The sequence below is a fragment of the Denticeps clupeoides genome, chromosome 15, assembly GCF_900700375.1.
Source record: "Denticeps clupeoides chromosome 15, fDenClu1.1, whole genome shotgun sequence".
NCBI lineage: Eukaryota > Metazoa > Chordata > Actinopteri > Clupeiformes > Denticipitidae > Denticeps > Denticeps clupeoides.
The window spans coordinates 9,626,054-9,650,339 of record NC_041721.1 but is presented as its reverse complement, the minus strand read 5'-3'; the positions used below and the strand labels follow the sequence as shown (position 1 = coordinate 9,650,339).

The 24,286-nt window shown below is 41.4% G+C and overlaps 2 protein-coding genes across 2 annotated transcripts in view; both read right to left on the bottom strand.

Annotated features, from left to right (window-relative positions):
- Positions 1 to 18,846, bottom strand: part of frs2a (fibroblast growth factor receptor substrate 2a) — a 30,724-nt gene extending 11,878 nt beyond the window's left edge. The window contains exon 1 of the mRNA XM_028954636.1: positions 18,411 to 18,846. The gene's annotated coding sequence lies outside the window, so the exon portion shown is untranslated. The remainder of the gene's footprint in view (positions 1 to 18,410) is intronic.
- Positions 18,847 to 19,856: 1,010 nt separating this feature from the next.
- Positions 19,857 to 24,033, bottom strand: yeats4 (YEATS domain containing 4). The gene is made up of 7 exons (XM_028955003.1): positions 23,821 to 24,033; positions 21,990 to 22,109; positions 21,577 to 21,643; positions 21,408 to 21,502; positions 21,231 to 21,320; positions 20,973 to 21,060; positions 19,857 to 20,550 (listed from the first exon to the last, which is right to left on the bottom strand). Exons 1-7 carry the CDS (start codon positions 23,869 to 23,871, stop codon positions 20,381 to 20,383), a joined length of 681 nt encoding a protein of 226 aa, XP_028810836.1. The 5' UTR covers positions 23,872 to 24,033; the 3' UTR covers positions 19,857 to 20,380.
- Positions 24,034 to 24,286: the final 253 nt, after the last annotated feature.

Below are 24,286 nucleotides of genomic sequence, written 5' to 3'. Positions count from 1 at the left end.
TCCGTTGCCTGAAGGTCTGAACACTTTAAGCGGACACAAGGGCGCTCAGAAACAGCAAGAAAACCAAATTTCACCAGCGCTGCAGTGTTCCTAGCCACAACTGGGAGATTAATTCATTAAAGCTGTCTCAGTGGATGGTTATAAAAGCATCTGTGTTGACAAAGTGGACTGAAATGGAATACCCAGATCAGGCATAAAAGAAGGGTGAAAAGAACAATATATTCATTTTTTTCAAAAGCTTTTGTTTGAAAAAGACTGGCATTTAAATACCGCCATAAAAAAAAAGTAACATCTTGGCTTGGCACAAACTAAAAAAGCCTCACTCTAATTTAAACAATTCATGCAAGTCTGGGCTAAGCAGACTTTTCTGGTGATTAGGCAAAAATTGCAACACTCCCTTTCCACACACACACACACACACACACACACACACACACACACACACACTCTCTCTCTGAAACACACACAGAGGTAATCTGCAATTAAAAGAAGAGCTGACTCAAGACAGTAAGTTAATTATTAATGTGCATGCCCCTGACACGCTCTCCACATCGCCCACATTAGTGACTTGTCACAGTCCGGTCACAGTGCCCTACGCTGCCGCCGCTGGGGGTGGGAGAGGAAATTACCCACTGCGATGCTGCACTGCACTGTAATACTGTGTGTGTATAATTATCAACTTAGCCATAGAAAGGGTGTGTGTTGAAGCCTCATTAAGACCAATATTGTTCTGAGCTGAATGTATCCACTGTATTCGCTAGTCTCTACTCAGAACTGCCTTTCTTCACTTATGTCTCAGCCCCCATTGGCTACTGCAGAGCTTGTAATAAAAACAGAACACAGAAGATTACTTTTTATAGACAATTTTTTTAATTATACTTCATTTGTTTCATTTAGTTTCGAATTATATGCTAAATAATGTATTTTAGTTGCAGTGTAATAAAATTCTATATGTAGACTAGATCCTGAATGTTAACAATTTATTTCTATTAATATTACCAAGGTATAAATCCCCTTATAGTATTTTGTCTATATCAGTCGATTAGATAAGATATAAGGGTGCGCCATTTTGTCATTGGTTTGCAATGGTGAAGTCTGATGTGACTAAGCGATTCACACCTACTTTTTTACGATGTTCACAATATGCCTGTTTATCTAACAGCATGCTGCTGCATGATCGAGGAAAAACTAGCACTTAATCATGTGACTAATGAATCACCTTCCAGCAAACCCCCATTAGTATCGCTGATTTGGTGTTACGGTGCAACGGCGTCCATTATGTTCACAGTGACAGTGTGTGTCAGGTGATCTCGGCCCCTTCTCCCCATCGTCTGCATTCCAGCAGCCCAGATTCCAACATTTAGATGAACTGATAACCAAAACCTGGGACTAAGGAGCCAACCCTTTGTGCACACACTCACATATAAACAAGTACATACAGACACAGACACTCCCTTCAAGCCACACGAGCAATGTGGAATAGAGGAAGAAACTGTATAGACACACACACACCTCAGGCAGTCCTGAGGTGAGGGAGTTCACCAAAGTAACTTCAGTTGAGAAATACGCTTCAGAGTCTATTGATGAAGTGAGGCTGCGCATGTTAAAGTGGCTCGCATTCATCAGGCCTCGCACATGGTGAATAGAGAGGTAAAGCGACTGGGGTCAAGGGCAGCGGGGGTAAAGTGTATTCTTTTCACCGAGCTATCAATGGTGGAAAATAGAAGTGTCCCTGGGATGAGTGGTTTATCAAGGCATCAGAAGTACAGGAGAGGACCGTCATGGCAGAACTCAGTGGGAACAAAAGACAAAAAAAAAAAAAAAATCAATTAATACATTTATGTGGATTGATTCATTTTCAGGGCTCTTTCATTCATTGATTCATATACATGTACCTCTATCAATGTGTTCTCCCATGAGCTCTTGACTTACCGATCTAGAAGTGCCCTGTGATTAATAGTTATGATGTCCGTGTCTTATTCTGGTTAAGTTGGTAACTTTTTAAGGAGTTGCGTTCTGTCACTTCTGATAATAGTTTATTAGACCTTAAGCAAACCCAGCTGACAGGGAGCATTTGGCACGAGGCTCTGCCTCTAATCGTCTAACAAGTTTAGGAATCTAGAAGGAGGCCAAGGGCACAGAGCAGAATAGGAAAGTAGGGGGGGGTTTCGCAGTGAACGCGTCGAGTGAACAGCCTGAACAGGAGTTCAGCCACGAGGAACAGGCTGGGCGAGATGCTCATTGCACTCCTCCAACTCTCTGCGACTTGCCTCGTCAGTCGGCCTGGCAAAGAAAATGTACTACATTCCCCCGACTCCCCAAAACATGAAACTCTTACGCTGAGAAAATACACCCCTCTTCTACAGCACCTATAATTACTGGTGACTAAAAGCCCTTTTAAAAAATGGCCCAGGTGAGGTCTGTTTGTTTTACCCCACCCCCCTTGCATTTTGAGGGCAGCCACCCAACATTCTGCTTCTATGGCCTGGAGTGCTGCTCACGCTGACAGGCTAGATTAGCCCGTGGCTCTCGTGGATATGAAGTTAAATCCCGAGTGCCGCATACTGAGAGGCTGCTTGCATGTTCGGGCGGTTCCGGGCGAGCGTAACGAAGACAGACGTGACCAGCCTACTTTGTAATAGCTGCAATATGCAGCAGAAAAACCACCAAACTCATCAAGAGGGGGATGATTCAACCTTCCAGAGTCGGGTTGGATTTCTGCACACATTATGAGGAAGAACGAGAAAAAAAAAAAAAGGCAGTCACACGGAATTGCATTGGCTCCTGCAGCCGCTTGACAAGCCAATTAAAATTTCAGATGAAGCAAAATAAGTGAAGAAAATGCAACACACACTGGTTTGGACACAATTGGCTTCTGTAATGTTAATGGAATGGCTCTTTAAAAGTTCAGCCCCAACCTTAAGGCACAGCCAGACATATTGCAGAGAGCCATGTGTCCAGGCCATCGTGGCAACAGGGATTTTTCATACTCTGGGAGACCCAAGCGTCGACTGATCCCAGGCCAGACGTTATCCAGTCGTCACTCATGCCCTGGCCGCCTGGAGTCAGTCTAACAGCGCTGCTTTCATTAATAACGAGCCCTCATTAACAGTGACAGACGAAGGCTAAACAGCCTGAGGAGACGTGGGAGAGAACCAAAGATTGTCAAAAACACAACATAGAACTGCATAGATCAGCGTGGAGTTAAGGCCAAGCTCAGTTTGTATCGATTTCGACATCAATTAGCGCTGAAATCTTGAAATTCCATTTTTGCATCTGGCGGACCACATAATTCTCCAGCAGACTAAGGCAATTTTCAACAGGCATTGCAGCGGGCAGCCCCTCCCCGGCTACCTGGAGGTTGAAAGAAAATGTAAAAAGAAAGACTTTCACTGTCTGAAAGTATTTGGGATATCAACCAGATGAACTGGGAAAGCCAAAAGATGTGGACATGCCCATTTGCAAGAAGTGCTTCAAAGTTGTTGCTATCAAAGCAAGCAGCACAACAAAATTTTGCATTTGAAACATCACGACTCCAGATTATACACGTTTCAAGAGGCCTAACTAGCCCAACCTTTTGCACTAGTTGCACTTTCTTTCTTAGCACCAAATTTTCAATGCCATCGCATTTAACAAAGCAGTTTTAAATGGTTCACTATTTCTCCTTTTTAAAATTGCTGTGCATATAGGCAAAATTAACTTATAAATTCTTTGTAAGTTCTTTGAAGAACAATTCTACAAAAAGGTAACTTTTGGTTTAGGTCCAGACATGTGTGAACCACAGGAAGTTTAGATGTTTTTTTTCCCTTCGAATGGCGGGTCGCACAGGTAGTTTTAGGTCACACTCTAGAGCCCTGAACATGAATATTTTAATTACCACTATCAAGCAAAAACTGCTTAAGTAAATTAACTATAAGAATGACTGCGTCTTCACCTCTCTACACATTGTACAATTATAAATTTTTCACTTTTGCAGCATGAGAAACAGAGTGCTTTTTTTTTGTTTGGCTCAAAGACATTCAAATATATTTCTTTCATTTATTAGTTTATTTATTTATTTGTGTATAAATATTTTTTTGCTGTTTGTCAGTTTATTTATTAATATATTTATGTAGTATATATCTATTTAAACGATCTACCTATATATATGTGTGTGTGTGTGTGTGTGTGTGTGTGTGTGTATTATTTAAAAAATATAACCGTTTTTTCAGTATCATGACAACCCTAACTTCTGTGTGTGTGTGGCGAAGAAGCATAAATCCTCTGATTAGATCAGATATGGTGATTGCTAAGGAAATTATACTGTACTCATGAGATAATAATCTATGGAAAACAATTTGTTTTTGATTTAGAAGATAGTCCTATGCAGATTAATTTAATAATATTGTGGCATAATGCTCTCCAAGTCCCCCTAATAGAACACCACATCTCAGTTGCATGTTAATGCTTGTCTGTCCCAGCCTGCTAACAACCATTACCAATGCACTGAGAGACAGAGTTATTAAGTAAAGCTCCCAGTTGCACAATCACGTTATTACACCTCACCATTTGTATGAACAAAGCAAAAGCCAATTCCAACTGGCTAATTACAAAGCTTTATCAGACCACACACTCTGCTAAAATTATTAATAAAAGAAGCAGTCGTTGCTAAAAGGTATGTGTGTATACCTAGAAGGAAACAGTACAATAAAAAAAATGATCTTCCTCGCTTATTTGCATACTGGGAGTGATGGTGATCACAAGAGGTCACACTAAAACATTACTTTACATGAGAAATGCATATGCATGATATAAATACTCTACTGGAAACAGTGAGTCAACAGTGGGTTTACAATAAAACACTCAAGAGAGCACGGTGCCAATTAGTTAAGTGCTTTAAGGCATCAGAAGCAATTTACTTTAGAGTTTAACTTAACAGAAGTTCAAAACAGTCCAGGTAGGACTGCAAAGCTGATGTACAACAAAGCTGGTATTGCAGATATCATTTCAGGAAGGTTAGAACAATAAAGCTAAATGTGGATTCAAAATCAAAATGGATGCTCAACTAGGAGAAATTTTCTAAACCAAAAATGGTGCAAGTGATCTTTGCATGTTAGCTTGCATTCCCTCTCTTCTAAAAATTATAATCTTATTTCCTCTATTAAATAAATAAATAACTCAGATAATATAGGACTTTAAGAAGAGCCATAATGACTTCATAAGATTAAATGCATTTTGGGTGGCTTGGCGGCTCATGCGTGGCATCTCCAAAAGATTTAAAAATATGAGCAACCTCAACAACTACGTGGAGCCCTAAGGCCAGGATGGCAGGCGACTATCCCTAACCAACATGCAATCAGTATGTAGGCATACACCCACTAATTAGAATAGATTTACTTCAAAATTCACCCGCTGTAATGAACCCTCAGAGCAGATGCAGGAATCTTCACTTTCAGCTGAGCTGGCATATTTGTCTAATATGGAGGAAAATAGGAAAACAAATTTGGTGTATCGATTACAAGCAGGGTCATGTGACTGGACATCCCCCAGAAGAGTGGGCCTGTGAGGCTTAGGACGGGGAAAATTCCATGGAATTCTACATTATTTGCCTGCTGGCATTTACCTCCTCAATTAATTCAAAGTGATCCCCAGACCAAGATGCAGGACTGGGAGCTGGATGACTGCAAGAAAACAGGTCCTGTCGAGGTGGGAGGGGTGTGCCTAGCCCACACAGATCTGTCCTAACACTCACAGTGCTGTATTTATGAAATCAGATTTGTGCCAAAAGATTGAAACAAAAGTTTCCTAATATTAAATCGAAAATTAAAATGTAAAATAATATGTTGGAATTTGGACAACATAAAATTTTGCTTACATTCCGCTCTTTTTCATTTTTGTTTAAAGTTTATGTTTTCGTTAGAAAAGTTTTGTTTCAAAATGTAGGCACACATCTTGATTCCATATGTATTCACCCGTGTCATGCAGGACATTAAAGATAATGTTTATCAGGAGATATGATGTACAGACACAATGGGACACAATTACTTTAATAAATCAGTAAATACATTTCTTTATTATTTAACATAACACTACTGTACGCACACAACTGAAAAGGGTTCCGAAATTCTTTCAATTGTAGCCAGAACTACTGGAACTACTTTATGTTATGCTGTTTTCATTTTTTTATTAACGTGCCACCAAATTATCTTAAGGTTCTTAGATAAAAATCAATAGGTACCACTTTTTTTAAAAAAGTTCTCGACAACTGAGGTCAAGGTTCAGACAAGTCCTTAAGTTTTGAGCTATTTAAGAAAAAAAAAAAATAGCAAAACTATTGAGTAAAGCTAAAAGTGGAATCAGCTGCTTAGTGTGTGTGTGTGTAGATTTGAAAAAAAAAAGAATTTTCATTTGAGCAGGATCTGCACGCTAATACACCATCCTCCCACTACCCCATTCTCTCACACTCACACTGGTTTTCCCTCTTCTCCCAGACAGTTAGTGGTCAGGAGGTCCGTGGTAGGATTGTGCAGCATTCCTCTTCTCTACCCTTGCCCCCACTCTCTCTCTCGCTCTCTCAGCATTCTTCTTCGCACAGGCGCTGTCGCCCAGGCAACACCACTCTCCCATTATGGCCAGCTGGTCTGAACTTTTGTATCACTTCAAACGAGCCAGAGGGAGTTTACTTAAACTCCCACACCATTTTGGGGAGAAGGAAGGGGGGTGATGGGGGTCTGGACCTGGCTGAGTCAAAGCAAGAGAAGCATTCTGCCATGCGACTGCTGCACCGACCGCTGCCCAGGCTCACATTACCGAATGAGAGGTGGACCGATTATTTCAGGTCCTAATATGAGGACCGCCTGAGGACAGATGAATAAGCAACTTACAAATGAAAGCATGTTCTCTGATACACACACACACACACACACACACACATATACATATATATATTCCGTTTTATATATACACATTTCTGAAGTTCAGTGGGAAAAGGCTCCTAAGCTCTTTGATAAGCAAAGAAAGATAATGCACATTATGAAATGTTTCTGGACTGAAGTCAATATAGCCATCACAAAATATTTGGAAAAACAGAATACATATGTGCCAAATGAATCCCTATCACATTTTGTAGGGTGCTATTTATGGACAGGGTGCAGGGTGGATAGACACAGATGTGCTTTATCTCTCCTCATGCTCAGTGGGTGTTTTAATGTGCTTCATTTTTCGTGGGATGTGACAGATCAGAGTCATAAAGGGCAACAGCACAGCTTTTCGCCCACTTACATTTTAGAAATTTTCAGCTATAGAACTGAATTGGAGTGGTAGGCACTGAATTCGTACGCTTAACACACAACACAGATTTGACCAGAAACTGGCTGGCGCAAGGGGAAAAATTATTATATACATTATATACGAATCTGTGTTTTTTTAAAATATATACATATTTTTTCATTTTCAAAGTATGAGCAAGCGATACCCTGATATAAGCCCAATTTGGGGAGCTGTTTGCCAGAGATCGCAATTGCTCATCTACTCCCGGCCAAACACACGGCGGATGTTTATGCTACATGGCCTACATCTCACTCGACACAGGAGACTTCACAGCCCCTCACACAGGGGAGAAAAAAAATAAAAAAAGAGCAAAAGAGTGCAAGGGGAAAGGCGGCAAGGAGGCTATCCATCAATATAAGCAAACATTTAGCCTGTTTTCTGAGGATGACGGACCAACTGGGTCCAAAAAAAAAAAAAAAAAAAAAGACCCCTTCCCTCCACCACCACACATGTTCTCACTTAGAATAAATGTTTGATGCTACCACTGAAATGCTCCTTATTTCAGGACTGGTTGCCCTTGTTTTCTGGCTGCTTTGCTCATTCATTCTGTGTTAATCTCCTACATTCATACATTTTCTATACTTGCCAGGAAATGGCAGACAACATATAGAATAATTAGTCAAAATAGGCAACATTCTGATATGTCCCAGAAAACTGCCACACGTTGCACATTGCTCTTTAGTACTGTAGATTTCTTTGTCATGAAACAGAACTTTGATCTGTTTTGTCGACATGATAACTTTAATATCATAAGAATCTAATGGGCCTTATTGTGGGTGTGTAATTATTGCTAATTGTGACATGATTTGACCTGCATGCTTGTGTCACTCTTAGCACTCTGTTATTGGTATAGTCATCAACAAATTTTTGGATGTTACCCGGTCCTACTCATGATATGACATAAGATAACGCAACAGAGGAGACAAAAGTGTTTGAACTTTTTATTGTTGTGGTGTCCTAACATTCAGCTAAGCTTCAGTATGCCCATCTACACGACATTAATTTATGCAACGTCTTATATGTCGTAAACCACATTTTTACCAATCCAATACACTACTGCAGAGCCATATCCATTCTGATGCACTTTCATGTGGGATCGATCCACTAGCATGCGTGAAAGTGAATAAGCGTGAAGGATGCCATGACATGATTAATGTTTAGGTAGCTCAAAAACACTGTGCAATTCTAAAAGGAAAAAAAAATTGCCAGACCCAAGTACATGACTAGGGAAAAGTGAACCTTTGATAACTTTATGCAAGTCCATCTTGAACATACACACTGCTATAGTCAACATCTCCTCCATCTTGGTTTTAAAGCTGGCTTTGATGCTTAATTTCAAATCAGTTGTGTGACAATATCACAGAGCGTAGAGGTCAGGGTTCAAAACTAAATTCACCTTAGTGTGAGCAGAAGCTTGCGGAATGTCACTTCTGTGCTTCTGCTTGCTGTGCCATTTAAAAAAAATAACGTCATTATTGAGATCAAATCCGATCAGGCCAATCCCCAATAAGAATGCAGACCCCATAGTTAAGTCTACGTTAGGAAACCTCCTTTAGCTCTTAGCATGGCTGCAAACTGCCTCTATAAAATTCAAAACACAGATCAATCAAGTCATAGCCTGGCTGATCCCCCAAGTATGTTCCTGTGGGATACTCGTCACAGCCAGTCCCATATGGTTGGGTGTGATCCCCATTCAAGGCTATGCCTTGAAAATCTCAGCAGACACTCCGGACTACTGACACTCGAGAGCTTCTCTCAGTCGCTCAGGGCCTTAATGAAATCCATGTTTGTGGCATAATGCACAGGAGAACAGGAAAGCTACTGTGTAGCACTGAGACGGAGTAACATACTGAGAATGAATTCATGAAACAAGCTCCTCCCCATCAGACCAAACATACAAGCATAAAGTGAGGCGCAGAAATCTTACATATGAAAATCACAACAAAAATAAAGTCAGTGGCAGAGGTTGTGGAAAAACTACAAAAAGAAAACTACAAGAGAGATTAATCTGCAAAAGAGATGACAAAAGCCACTTAAGCTTGTCAATTGGACATATTTGGTATTTGATTGGGTACAAGTTGTGCATCCAATGCAATTTGTACTGTGTCTGTTGAGTTTTCAAGGTAGCTGAGGCAATACCAAAATGTGAATAACAAAAATCACTTATCGGTGGTCATAGAGAAAATGCTCTTTTTGTGAGTCCATTTATTTTTAAGGAAAAAAATTGAAAACTCAGCAATACAGCGTTTTTGTACAAAATTCATGAAAAATAGTTTGGGTATTGTTCCACTCTAAACTTAGCACTAAGAGTCAAATTCCGTAATTTTCTGAGGACATCGTTGTTCCAGCGAGCCAAGCCTAAATGTTGCGTATGCACGGAACCGATCGGGGAAGTGGTTTGGATTCAACATTCTTCGCCGAATACATGTTTACATTGATTTGGTGTGCGAAAGTCCCGCCTCAAGCGTAAACACACACAGTGAGCTGGCGCGAATTATACACAATTATAATTTGATTAACTGGATTCTGCGATTTTGTCCGCTTTTCCCTGTTTTTGTTACTCTAACAAGACTGTTTTCAGCTTAGAGAAACAGCTTTCAATATATTGGTCTTTAAAGACCTTTCAACAGTACTGACCAAGGTGTGGTCAGTGAGCAAAAAAGATTAAATAATTAACAATTAGCCAATTACATTGAAAACCATTTAGCCGTAAGATGTTCTATGACCTGAGCTGGAGTTTTTGTTCTCTCAGGAGGCAAAGCAGCATGACTCCATCCACAATCTTACAATTCTCCACACGACTCTCCTGAGCACCTGCTACATTTTGACCCAAAGCTGCTTAATACAAAACACATGTTACACAACATGTTGAAGACAAAGTAGTGTAATGGGGGATGTAATGATCATTACATGCAAAGTCAGGGGGTGCTCTGTGTACAGTACAAATACTAAAAAAGGAGGAAGTGCTAATAATGAACTTTTCATGCCCTGGAAGTGAGCACACACTTAACACATAACTGGCACCTGGGCCCATAATAATCCATGGGTATGCTCCTCTGTGACATTTAGTTTTAAAGTAGACCCTTAATTCTTGTGCACATAAATGGACAACATTCAGACCTGAGATGAAAAAAAACACAGTATAAGCCTATATATACACTAACATCTTTGCGCAGAGCACTGCTTTCAACTAGTCACTTACCAGATAGTACAGCCATACCAAGAAGATGGCAATTATGACACCCAGAGAGCTGTCTAAGGAGACTGGGATGAGCGGATCTACAATAGGCAAGCAACTTGCTGAGAAGAGATCTGAAAATGGAAAAATCTCCCCAGACCTGGGCACCACACAAATATGTCTGCTTGTATTGTACAGCACTTTGGTCAGCCTTTTTTGTTTTATAAGTGCTTTATAAATAAAACTGGTAATGTATGGTATTAGTAACACACTATGTTGTCATTAAAATCCTGCAGCTCTAGAAAGGTCCCTCTGCTTAAGCCAGCACATATCCAGGCCAGTCTAAAGTTTGCCAGAGACCATCTGGATGATCCAGAGGATTGGGAGAATGCCATGTGGTCAGATGAGACCAAAATGGAACTTGTGAGCGGAGGGAGAAGTGTCCATCATTAGGACACCCACTGTGGGGTTATGGTGGGTGGTAGTACCCTAGTGGATAACACACTCACCTATGAACCAGAAGACCCAGGTTCAAATTCCACTTAATACCATTGTGTCCCTGAGCAAGAGATTTAACCCTAAGTTGCTGCAGGGGAACTGTCCCTGTGACTACAAATGTTATGTCTCTCTAGATATCAGAGGGATTTGCAGTGGATTTCTAAAGAATTGGGAAGAATCAGAAGGTTGCCGATTCAAATCCCGAACCGATAAGGTACCACCGAGCAATGTCAGGACACAGAAGTGATCTAATGAGGAGAATGTGGAATCCTGGGTATTAACCAGAGGTGGGTCTTTGGTAAATGACTGGCAAAGGTGTTCAATTTTTTTCTTCAGACTTTGCAATAACGTCCTCAGCAATAATTGAGGATTGAGCTTGGAGAATTGGTGGTTTCAGTACAGGAAAAGATTCTGCGTAATTTGAGGGTATCCTTGATGCAAGCGTCCAATTTGTTTTGTTTTTGTAAAAATTGTGATTTCCTCCATTTCCTTTCTGCACCCTATGATTACTACGTTTTGCATTGGAGAGCCAAGGAGTAGGAGAAGTCCTCTTGGGTTTGGATGATAGAGGCGGTCAATTGATGAAGAGATGAGATAAGTGCATCTGTGGCTGATCCAGGCAGTAGGGAGGAGAAAGATTTGGGACAATGGCACACCAATGGCAAAGTGGAGAAACACACTACAAGTAATTACCCACCACTAACAATAAATCTGAGAGAGGTTAGTTGTCTGTTTGGCAAAACGTTGGGCTAAAACGGCAATTTAAAAAACCTGACATGTCTGCAAAATTGCCTAATTGAATAATTATAATAGAAAAAAGCACAGAATGAGAGTACGATTCGAAGACTTGCTTTCTCTCAAAACCAAGAGCCGTCTCCCCCTGCGTTGCTCTAAGAAATCACAGCCTCCATGACTCAGCCCTAATGAAGTCTCCCTGCTTCAGACCCATAACACTGCGACTCTGCAGACCTGTTTGTTTTTTGGGAGGCCAGTATTAGCAAGTAGCGACTATGTCTTCCAATGGAAAGAAACACACACACACACAAAAGTGAAAGAAGGTAGAAGAGCAAATGAAGCGAAGAAAAGAATGTACAGTTGTACCACAAGGAACGTGAAGGGGTTCATTCAATACACTGGGAGAAAAATACATAAAAATAATAAAAACGCCTCCGCACAAAAGAATTCGTACATCTACAAGAGTTTCCTGTTGAGGTGGAAAACACATAACTGCAGTTTTAGAAGCTTGCTGTCGGACTTAAAGCAAAGTTTTGGAACCTCTCATCTAAACAGTTTCTTCCCCCCTCATGCAAAGAAAAACATTTACGGCCAGGTCAAAGAGTCAAAAAATTAAAGCTCTGTGTTCATGGCCTTCTAAAAATGCTTAACAGCCATGCTCCGGGATGCTATCTTGGCTCAGTCGGAGGTGACTATAATACTTAGCTGTTTGACGAAGCCACGTAAACACAATGTGTCAGACAGTGCTACCCTGTGCTGGGAAGGGATCAAATTGTTCGATAAATAAAAGCCCACATTCTCCTCAACTCCTGGGCTGTCTCCAGTTTATGACATTTTAAGCAACCGCCATTCCAGCACTGGGGTGAGGGTGGTGTTGCTGAATCAGATTCAGCATGAATGCACTCTTACTATGAGCCAGTCCATATTGTGTGGGGTATACGCTCAACTCTCTCTCTCTCTCTCTCTCTCTATAAAGGCTCCATCCCTCAGTTACACTCAGCCTGAAAACTGCACACAAACAATACAAACCTCTCAAATCCAACAAAAATAAAGCAGATGTTCAATCAGCATCTGCTGAAAAGACTTTAAAGGTTTTTAATGGTAATTGGCCTAAAAGAATACATAAGAAAAAAAAGGTTTTGCCTTTCAATAGTTCAGTTCCTAATTTTCCTTATGGGGATCTTTCTATCTACGTTTGTAGTAGCAGGTATCCACAGCAATTGTTGACAGCATACTACTGCCTCAATTTAAAGGTCCCCTATTATGAACATTTCACTTTGTGAGATTACATTAGTTCCCCTAGTCTGTCTATGGTCCTGCCAAGTTTTCCATTATAAGCATATTTATTCATGTAAAAACTATGTGATTATGGAATGGGTGGGGGGAAAAATTACCTGCAATATGACAAATCACATTTAATCACTGTTCAACAAAGTTCTTGGGCATTTACTCTTTGCTTGTCTTAACCATTTATGTGTAAATAATATGTGCATATCATGCAAAGAACTATTTCACAATATTACAAATTCTTCCTTCTTTAAAATAAAAGAGCATCACATTTTACCTCAACGTAAAAACGTATCAAATAAATAATCATTAGAGAGACCAGGAATACAAAAAAAAAAAAAAAAAAGTTGTGTCCACTTGCATAATGAACTGGAACCATGATAATAATTTGTTTGCATGAGAGTGACTGGCTCACGCTAGTTTGCTTCTTTTCTCTATTTCTGATACGAGTTGACTAAGTTGTCATCATGTGTTCCGATCCGAGCATAAATGCTGTGTAAGGGGGAAAAAAAATCCTAATAGGTGACCTTTAACAACTGAACCCCTCCTGTTATTAAGCTACAGTGTAGCATATTTCCAGGTAAATTTCACCAAGACAAAAAAAATATATATATATATATATATATATTTTTTTTTTTTCCTTAACCAAATAAACGGAATAAGGGGTGGTAGTAGCATAGTGGGTAACACACTCGCCTATGAACCAGAAGACCCAGGTTCAAATCCCACTTACTACCATTGTTTCCCTGAGCAAGACACTTAAGCCTGAGTGTGTCCGGGGGGACTGTCCCTGTAACTACTGATTGTAAGTTGCTCTGGATAAGGTTGTGTGATAAATGCTGTAAAAGTAAATGAATAATAATTTCATGAAGTACAGAGCTAACTGTGAAATGAAACTGTTGATATGATCAAAAAACAAGATTAAAATAAGGGTAGCAGTGGGATTTGGAGGCTTATCGCAATTCTGTGTTTTGCGACAAAATATTCATGTTAATTTAAAAAAAAATTTAATTTAAAAAAAAATGCGTATGTTGCAGTTAGGGATGCAACTATCGAATATTTTTGGAATCGAGTATTGTCAATTTTTTCCCATCGATTAATCGGATAACCTTTGGGTTACTGGCTCCAGAACTAAGCCCATTTAATCAATCTTTCTGTGAAACATTCATGATGTACATGAAAAAAAGGTTAGCCTATTTGTCCTTAGTTTAATATAAAAAAAGGAAAAAGGGGTGTACCCCCTGCTGTAGCCCATCTGAGAATAAAGAGAAAAAAGTATAAAAGGTACAAAATAGAAAAAAAGAAAATATAAATAAACAATTCAAGTATTACTAATAATCCAACTTAAACAATACAGTTCAGTTTCCAGGTGTATCCAGATGAGGTAGGTAGGTAGAATGTTTGTCTTTGCGCAATGTTATGTGCAAAAGAGAGCGAGAGAGAATTTGTCTTAGTGCATGCGTGTGCAATGCGTGTGCAAGCCTGCGCCACTGTGATGTTCAACAAATGCTTTAAACTCACCCAAAAGTAAATCTATATGCTAATCAATGTAGATTTGTCCATCTGTTGCATTTATTATTACTACCTTCATTATGGGGAAGAGGTGATTTGAGATGTAACCTATCAGTGTGTGCGAGCGGGAAAGATAGATGGGGAGGGATGAATTACATGAGTGAGTTCTCATGCCTCGTCACTATCAACTCATAACACAAATAAATGTACGTTCTAAGAAGCGCTAATGTTAATTGGCAATCATAAAAATACAATACCTTATAGAAGCTCAGAGTCCGCGGTTTACGTGAGGATTTGTTCGGTTCAGGTGCTGTAGCTTTGACAAAGTACTTTTATGGTAAGCCAGGTCCGTTTTACAGTGTGTACACTGCATTACGTTGTCCACGCAGCATAAAATGGTCCCACACTTCAGACATTTTATGCCTTTTACGCACACCGGTATCTTCATTTTCCACCAATAAATCGTGCCTCCTTAAATCTTTGAAATGCGCGTCAGTTAAAACAGTCCGTGTAGAACAATGATACCGGAGCTGCGCAGCTCCACACTGCATAGCTCCGCGGGAGCGATACGATAATAAATGGACTTTGGTGATGAATTAAACTAAACCTCGAGGCAAAGAATTTTCCTCAAATATTTTTGTAATCGAATTATTCGAGTTATTTGAATAATCGTTTCAGCCCTTGTTGCAGTTTGTCTGGTTAACCGACCTTGGCTCTGTATACCGCTATCTCATCAGGCACCAGTCTCACATCACAGCAAAGATGGATGGAGGGTTTTTTTGTGAAGAACACCACAATAACCGCACTGCAAAGAGGCCTATTGAGGCAACAACACAAGAGCTTAACGTGTCCTTGGTGCTGGAGATGTCAGAGGCACAGACAATGGGGGATTTGTGGGGGGTCACGACAGCTTGAACACCACAGAGGTAAATTTTGAGAAAAACATCACGGCTCTGTGCTATGTCAAGGCCAGACAATGTAATAAATAGTGCTGGGTACAACAATACAGCACAGTGGCAAAAATCTGAACCGTATTAGAATACCAGCAAATTGCATAGTGGAATGAAACAAAATGAACAATAACAACATTTCCAAGACTTTTGTTCTTCTGAAGCATCACTGTCGGCTAATACTGATGGACGTAACCATATATCTCTCTCTCAGACAGAGTGAGAAACTGGAAAAGCAACTAAATCTACAGAGATAATATGAAAAAGATGTGAAGACTTGCGATCTGATGCACAGGTGGAGTTCCTTTAGAACATTTCACAACTCAATAAAAGTGGCAATACCTGGAAGAATATCAGCCACAACATTGGCCCACTGCAGTTCACTGGAAGGAGAAGCTACTTCACCTCGTGAGGAGCCCCTCTGAGGAGAGCCTGCTGACGCACATTGAGCACTCCTATTAAACATTAACACAGCTCTGGGAGTACACAAACACACACACACACACAACCTCAACAACCACTGTAACAATATCTTTATTTTACTTGGTGTGCACGGCTGATGCATAACGAAAATGATCAAATGGGAATAAATCTACGGATCGGAGCAAAAGACTACAAAAAGGCAACAATTATGGATTCTGCCTGCAAGAAGTATAAACTGTTTGTAATAAAGGGTACAGCCCTGGATAAGCTGGGAGAGTAACGGAACAAGGATGCAGATGGCGTCAAAGGAGACGTCAGATGCCACACAGCAGCGCTTAGCTGGCTCATAAAGGCTGAACTGACTGACTGGGCAAACGGTAGGACTGAGGTAACTGCCGCACAGCCTAGATTTACCATTCCTCGCTCTTAATTGCAGCGCGAAGATCCAACACGCCCTGTACCAGCCGAATATTACTCATGGTAGGACGGCACTGGGGTAAAAATAAACAGATGAGGTGGGATTTTGGGAGGCTGGGTGTTACTTTGGTCCGTTTTCCTGTGCCAGTGACGAGCTCCCATGTCGGGGGGAAAAATGAGACGCAGCACAAGAGGGACAAGTGCAGCAAGTCAATTAAAATAAGCGACAGGCCCTTGAACTTTAACCATAACGGCCAATAATGACTGGCCTGCCAATACAAATAATAAAGTAAATATTCCCGTCTGTGAATGAGAAAACATTTCCACAACACATGACCGATGCATGTGGTGGTGGGGAAATGTTGCCCATTCACAGTGCACTAGAATGTGGTATAATCAGTACCGTACGTCATAAATTGTTAATAACTTTCTTTATTGCTAGACCAAAAGGTATGTTTGTAGTTTTCTTTTATGTGCCTCGTCATGCACTTGACCTACGCTGCTGTGCTGCACGATGAATAAATATCAGGGGTTGTGACACGTCACTAAACAGAGCTTAGTAATGAACCAGATCTCTAGTTATCTTGTGATCAAATGCTCAAAGAGAACAAATCTTTTGGACGCAGGGTGACTCCGATGCTTGAACTTTGTTCTTGGGAAGCCATGAAGCAAGTCGCAATGGCTCTAAAAACAGGGTTGACGCATTTTCCCGATTACGAGCCAAGATGGTTTTGATGGGACGGTTTAGCAATAAACCATCATGACCCCTGGAATTCTTGTGCACAATATGATCTGTAACTGCCATCAATCTCTGGACATTCCTTGCTTGCAGAGTCATATTTTGCTAAACTCTGATTCAACTTGTTTCCAAGGTTGCAGAGAGAAAATGCGGGGAAAAGCAGCGCCATTTGCTGACCTCACTGTACCTCCGACCAGCAAACAACCAGCCTCGAAATGTCTTCAAGGATCCATTAAATGGACAATTACACGACGATCGGTGTTATTACAACAGAATAAGACGACAACAAAGGGCAGGGCTGTGAGAACGGAGTCGTGTTGTCAGGACGTGAAGGCGGCAGCTGGGAGGTGCCACGGTTCAGGTAATGTTCAAACAGGTATGTTAATGAGTCACTAACTCCAGCATTGAAGCATTTCAAATAAATTCATTCATTCTCTGTGTGGTTTTTTTTTTTTGTTTCGATTCTCCTTGAGATTCTGAAACATCTTGGGTGTCTGAGGAGGGATTAAAATAACGCACAAGATGTTCCACCCACTAAGAACAGCAAAGTAAAGACAGTGTCACAGCGCATCCGTGTCACTTATTCCTGATGACCGGAGAGAGAAGGGGGAGAGAAGAGTAAAAACAAGAGTCTCGGATTATGATCAGAGTAGTTTCATGATAATTCCTCGCAGATTAGCAGAGGAAAGCGGGGGAGCAGATTACCCACACCAAATTAAACCCACATTTCAGATTACCAATTCGGCAATCGTATCAAAAGGGAAATAAGACCCAACTGTCCCAACATCATATATCTGAAAGACCACGAAAAAGACCTCACATGCTCACTAAACTTGCCTAACTGTGTTTGTTGGGTCGCTTTAAAGGCCATAAATATGTTAATATGTTAAAAGCATAAACACACGCATAAAGTGCAACCGTCGCGGACAGACCTACGGCCATCACGCCCACTGTAGGCACCTACAAAACACGCGCATTAAACCCTCTACACGTTCTTATTTTTCACCATTAGACAGCACGCAGGCTGACGCAAGCAGGCAGACCCGTAGTAGTAGTAGTACTGGTACTCGTAGTACTCGTACTACTACTAATACAGAGCGTCGTGGTCTTTGAAGAGTTTTTTTTTTTTTTTTTTTTTTGGTTAAAAGTTCCCGAATTGAAGATCTAAACTCGCTGCGGGACGGGAAAAGTGCAGCTTTTGTCGGGTATCTGCGTGAGTGATGGAACAGGGAGGAAAAGCCTGCGAGGCGACTAGCAACCTCGGCACGTATTTAGCTTCATTAGCTGGGTGGTGATGGTTACAATAATAATAGTAAAAACTACATTTAAAAAGTTTTTTTACACACGGCTACGAAGTACTTACTATGGAGTATCCGCGACGGAAAGTTGAGGTTGAGTAGTAAAAGTATCCCAAATCCACTGTTGCTTTTTTTTTTCGCCACGACTTGATGTTGTTGAAAATTCTCGACCATCAGCCCACACGAAACTCTTCGCTCCGCTCCACGGCGCGAAACGCACACGCGAAAAAAAAAATGAAAACCAAACTTGGGAAAAAACCGGAAAAAGACCCCAAAAAAAGCCCACGGTCCGCCACGCGGCAACCGTGGCTGTTCGTCGCGGCGGCGGCGGCGAGTAAATGTCCGCCAGCGTGCGAGCGGACCAGCGGCGAGCAGGACGAGCCGAAGTCGCTCCGCCACCTCGTCCTGCCTCTCGGCGGGTCCCGCTCCAGCGCGCTGGGCCTCGTTCTGGAGCTGGCCTCGCTCCGACAACCGCTTCCGGGTCGGCGTGCGTCCGCTTTCCCCGATCGCCGGACTGAATCCGGCTGAAATGCACCGAGACGTGTTATATAAGTCAGCGTTCCTCCCAGAGACGAAATATCGATAGGATTTTTTTCGTAGGGCTAGACGGACAATTATAACATTCCAATCCTACTCAATTAATATACTTTTCGTAATGCACCTTTACTTTTACCATTAGACGGCACTTTTATTATCTAATTGGTCTCCTGCGAAACGAGACGATTCGATGTAAAGTTTAGAAGTTTGTGAGAATCTCTTCTAAAACGAGCCAAACGATTCTTCCACCAGGTCCATTGTAAGGGTCTCTCTATGATCTATACTTTTAAGACTCAAGACCTGGCAGAAAAGATGAAGTACGCGCAATTAAAAAAAAAAAAAAAAGACACGTTTCAATAAGCACTGCTAATGGCTCTAGCATAAACATCATACACAAGCGTACACGTAAATATTACTGGCGGAAAACTAAATGATCCCATAAGAATGTTTCCCAGTCGTTTCACCGATTCCATCGAACGTTTCACTTGCACTATTCAATGCGGGTGAAAACGGGTGTAGTCGTCGTTCTTGTTGTTCGTGAGGTTCTTTGGTGACCATGAGGAGGGGGAATAAAAACAACGCTCTATCTACCTCTACTGGTGGAAAGTGGATGGTGCAGCGACTTCAAGACTGGACTGTGGCTTTTGGACGTGAACAGAGAAACCGAAAGCAACGCGTCTTTGTTCCAAGAGGGAGATGGTAACGTTTTTTTTATTATTATTATGATTTGTGTAACAGTTGTTAGTTAAAATAGTTTTCTATCACCGCCAGAGCATGTAATGTTACATGATGTAATGTTATACCTGCACATTATGAATAAACAATTATGAATAAACAAATAGCAAAAACAACAACAAATCAGTAAAATAATTAGTGCAGTTAACTAACTTTCGTTAGTTTTTTTTTAAAAAATCCCTTTAACTAAAACCACTGAGAAAGGGATAGTCTGGAAACTAATGAAATGTACAAAAAGCTGGTGTGGAAATTTTGTTTTTAATACATGCTCATTATAACTCAAGAACTTTGGAACCTCCTACAGGGTAGGTGATTATTCTCAGACTAGGAGTAATTTGTATTTTAAAAGAATTTTATGTAAAAAGTAAAAAAATTCCAATGACAGCATATTCTCACTTGTGGAAATTGCTATATAACGGATTTCAGAAAAAAGGACCTAAATTCAAAACACTGTGTGTGTGGTACATTACTAGTGTGGTTGTTGGGATCTGTCTACTGAAGTCAAAATATGATGTTGGATGTAGACAAATCGGACCATGCGTTCTTCGCATGCATAGCCCGTGGAGTAAAATACACTGCAATCCAAATCTGACCGCTTTTACACACACATACACAGTCCAAATGCCTTCTATTCACATTCCTGAATGTAAAATGACATTACATTTGGACTCAGACTTTCATTCAAAAATTAAGCCTGGTATGAAACGTTTGCATTCTTTCAAAAACTTGCTTTATCCTAACTTAGCGGTTAAATCTACTGGCATCAGTGGTCTTTGACCTGATCCTCTTCTTCAAGCTTTCGGATCTCAACCTTCAGGATGTTAATGGTCTCTCTGCTGGCTTTCAGCTTCTCTTTCAGCTCTGTAATTTCCTGGCTTGTCTTCTTTTTGGCTGCCTCTAACTTCTCCCTCGTCCGGAGTTCCAACTCTACAACTGCATAAAAAGAAAAAGTTACCACAAAACTCCACACATTTTTTTTATTACATAACTGGGGAGTGTCTCAAAACTAGTATAACTTCATCTATTTACAGAAGAAGTAGGGGGAACTGACCGTTTAAATGACCCATATGATAATGACATTGGTGTTAAAATTCACTCAGGGTGATGGGTTAAATGCAGAGGACAAATTTCACTGTGTGCACCGTGTGCTGTGCTGCTGTGTATCACATGTGACAATCACTTCACTTTTCACTTTTAACCCATCACCTTGCCTTTGCTTAGTGCCACCTCAGGGGATCGGGATTCGAACCGGCAACCTTCTGATTACGGGTCCATTTCCTTACCCACTAGGCCACCACTGCCCCAATTTTTTTTATTGTGTCCTACACAACACATCGGCAGCTATGAAAACGTACACTCAGTCTCATGCTTGTACGCCCCCAGGGTGAGCTGGCGGGTTGTGTTGAGCAGCTGCTGCATCATGGCCGTGGGGTCCTGGAAGATCTGTATAGAAAAACAGAGAAAAACATTCTGGCTCAACGAAACAAGCAGAAAAGCTAAAATCCCAATATGATTTAAAGGCTCTGTAACTGCTAAACTATATTGGCCAATGGGCAAGTCAAGGAAAAAAAAAGTTCTGAGACTATCCATTTTTACACAGACAGGATTCTAACCATTTCATCGTAGAATTCAGACACGACCGTCTTTTTTGGCATGGCACTTGAATCAGACTGGAAGAGCTTCAAAAGGTGGTAAAGAGTTACCTGATGAGAAAATAAAACCAACAGCAAACATTTACAAAAACATTTTTAAAAGGCAGAAGCAAATAGGCAGAAGAGTGCCGAACTCACCGGCCTTTCGTTGGGATCGATGAAAAATATTTTGATGATTATTTCAAATTCTCCCCAGCCGGTCTCTGTGATCTCGTATGGTGGCTTAGTGACCACTAAAAGTTAAAGCAAAATTATCTTCAGTTCAGCTATGAACCAGTAACCACCCTTGCCCGTGAGCGAAACATACCTCTCAGAGGGTTTCCATAGCTCTCATGAAGCTTGAACTGTATCTTCTTGACATACGCAGACATATCCTACATACAAACAAAGTCATTTACATCTGTTATAATGTACATAACCAACACAGTTCCTAAAGTTTCTGCAGTGTAGTGGTTATCGCGTTTGCCTGACACGCAAAAGGTTCTCTGTTCGATACCGGTCAGAAACAGGCCCTTTTTGGGGCCCATCTGTGAGGACATACCATGAAACTACTCGGATCATAATCTGAGACTCTTGTTTTTACAGTTCGTTTTGCCCACTGCTCACTAAGGGTGACTGTTAAAAGCAGAGGACACATTTCGTTGTGTCACCGTGTGCTGTGCTGCAGTGTTTCACAATGACAATCACTTCACTTCACCCTGAGAAATTTGGAGAACACACCTCATTTCTATATGGCTTAACATAAACAGTCCACTGGTGAGTGTGTCCATCCTCTTCTCGTTTCTTCCCAAAGTAGCGTGCAACGTTCCCAAAAACGATGGGCTTTACTATAGTCACTCCCTGTGAACACACACACAAAGACAAACACCACAATGTAACTCCGAGTCAATCACACTTCTGTGAAATCAAACCGTCTACTTGGGAAGCAACATTGACCATCAATTTTGCATGCTGTTGGGCAAATGGAATAGACAACAGGTGGAAAGTATAGGCGATTAGCAAGACATCCCCAATAAAGGCGTGGTCCTGCAGGTGGTGACCACAGACCACTTCTCAGTTCCTGTGCTTTCTAGGGGTGTTGAAATTAACCGCATAACCGATGCATCACAATGCAGATGTGGACAATTCTGTCGTTCGGTCTGATTTTCTCCAATGAGCAGAAAGATGATCTGTGGTCAGTCTGTGCTCACTTGATGCCACGGACATCTGAACCAGGCGTTTTTGGCTTCAGGTTCTAATGGGTTTAGGTCGAGCATGCAGAGAAAGGAGGCCCACGGGGAAGGAAGAGAATCTCACGCCGCCGCTGGGGTTTCCATCATGCTCTCTATTTATTATGCTTACAGCACCTCAGTTCTTCGGAAAATGTCAGGATCATTACATGTGCCAAACATTACTGCTTCTATGTAATACAAAATGAAATAATGAAGGGGCCTCAGGAGCTTGGACCAGTCTGCTCGACTCCTCTGCTTGCTGGACAGTTGATCTGCATCAGGAGTGCGGTACATGACTAACCTCGCCCACAGCATTTAAAGGAGTACTACCAGTATAAACGACTGTTACAAGGTGAGTGCGGACTGAACACTGACTTTTTGTTTTTTTTTTTGCTCATTATAGCAAATCAAAGCATTCGAACAACTGTACGAGACCTTAACTCTTGTATTTTGATTTTTGGGATGCAGCCTAATGCACCGATAGCGAAGCATTGATAATCATAACTGAATCGTGAGACCAATTAAGGTTCACACCTCTACTGCTTTCTGGTTGGTTTTTTGGTCACTTTTGAATGATGGCGGTGCTTTAACTCTAGTGGTAGCTAGAGACTGCGTCTACAACCGACAGAAGTGGCTCAGGTATTGCAGCTCATCCAGGATGGCACATCAATGAGAGGTGTGGCAAGAATGTTTGCTGGGTCTGTCTGTGCAGTGTCCAGAGCTTGGCGGTGCTACCAGGAGACAGGCCAGTACATCAGGAGACGTGGAGGAGGCCGTAGGAGGGCAACAACCCAGCAGCAGGACCCACCGCTACCTCCGCCTTTGTACAAGGAGGACCAGGAGGAGCACTGTCAGAACCCTGCACTACGACCTCCAGCAGGCCACAGAAGTGCACGTGTCTGCTAAAACGGTCAGAAACTGACTCCATGAGGGTGTTATGAGGGCCACAGGTGTACGTTGTGCATACAGTCCAATACCGTGCAGCATATTTGGCATTTGCCAGAAAACACCAAGATTAGCAAATTCGCCTCTAGCGCCCTGTGCTCTTCACAGATGAAAGCAGGTTCACATTGAGACGTGACAGAGTTCGCACAGCCCTCCATGTGCTCCTCAGAGGTAGCCTGACTGCCATTAGGTACTGAGATGAGATCCTCAGACCCCTTGTGAGACCATATGTTGGTGCGGTTGGCACATGTGTCTCCGTGTGTGTTTATAGGTAAAATCGCACAATTGAGGTAAGCAATGTTTCATGAAACGCACATGCAAAAATAGAACAAAAACGGGGCTCACGTTAATAAAAGAGATATGTTGTGTTAGCATGTTAGCCTGGTTAGCATTACCTTCACTCTTCCTCCTGAATCTGGACCGAATTCAGCCATCCTCTTGAACATAGTACAGGGATTAACGCGTTAAATCCCAGCACATGCTACAAATCAGTCCAGCTCCGCGGGTTGCGGCCGCGTGGCTGCCATTAAACCAGTAATGTCAAATTCATCCCCTCGCTCAGCGATCAAAACGGCGGGGCTGCCGGAGCGCACTACTTCACTTCCGGGTCATGGTGACGACGGAGCGTTCAAAATACAGGTCGCACCAAAACACGTGCATTCGTTTCATTCATGAAGGGCGTCACACGTTTAGGAGTCAATGATAAAATATGCAAATGACCAAATACTTCATTTTAGACAGCAAAACAACAATAGGGAAACACTGTTTACACTTGTGTTTTCAGTTTTATAGATGCCATATGATTGGTATAGACTTTTTTTTTTACATAAGCCGCTGCTAGTTGAAAATGAATCTATTACC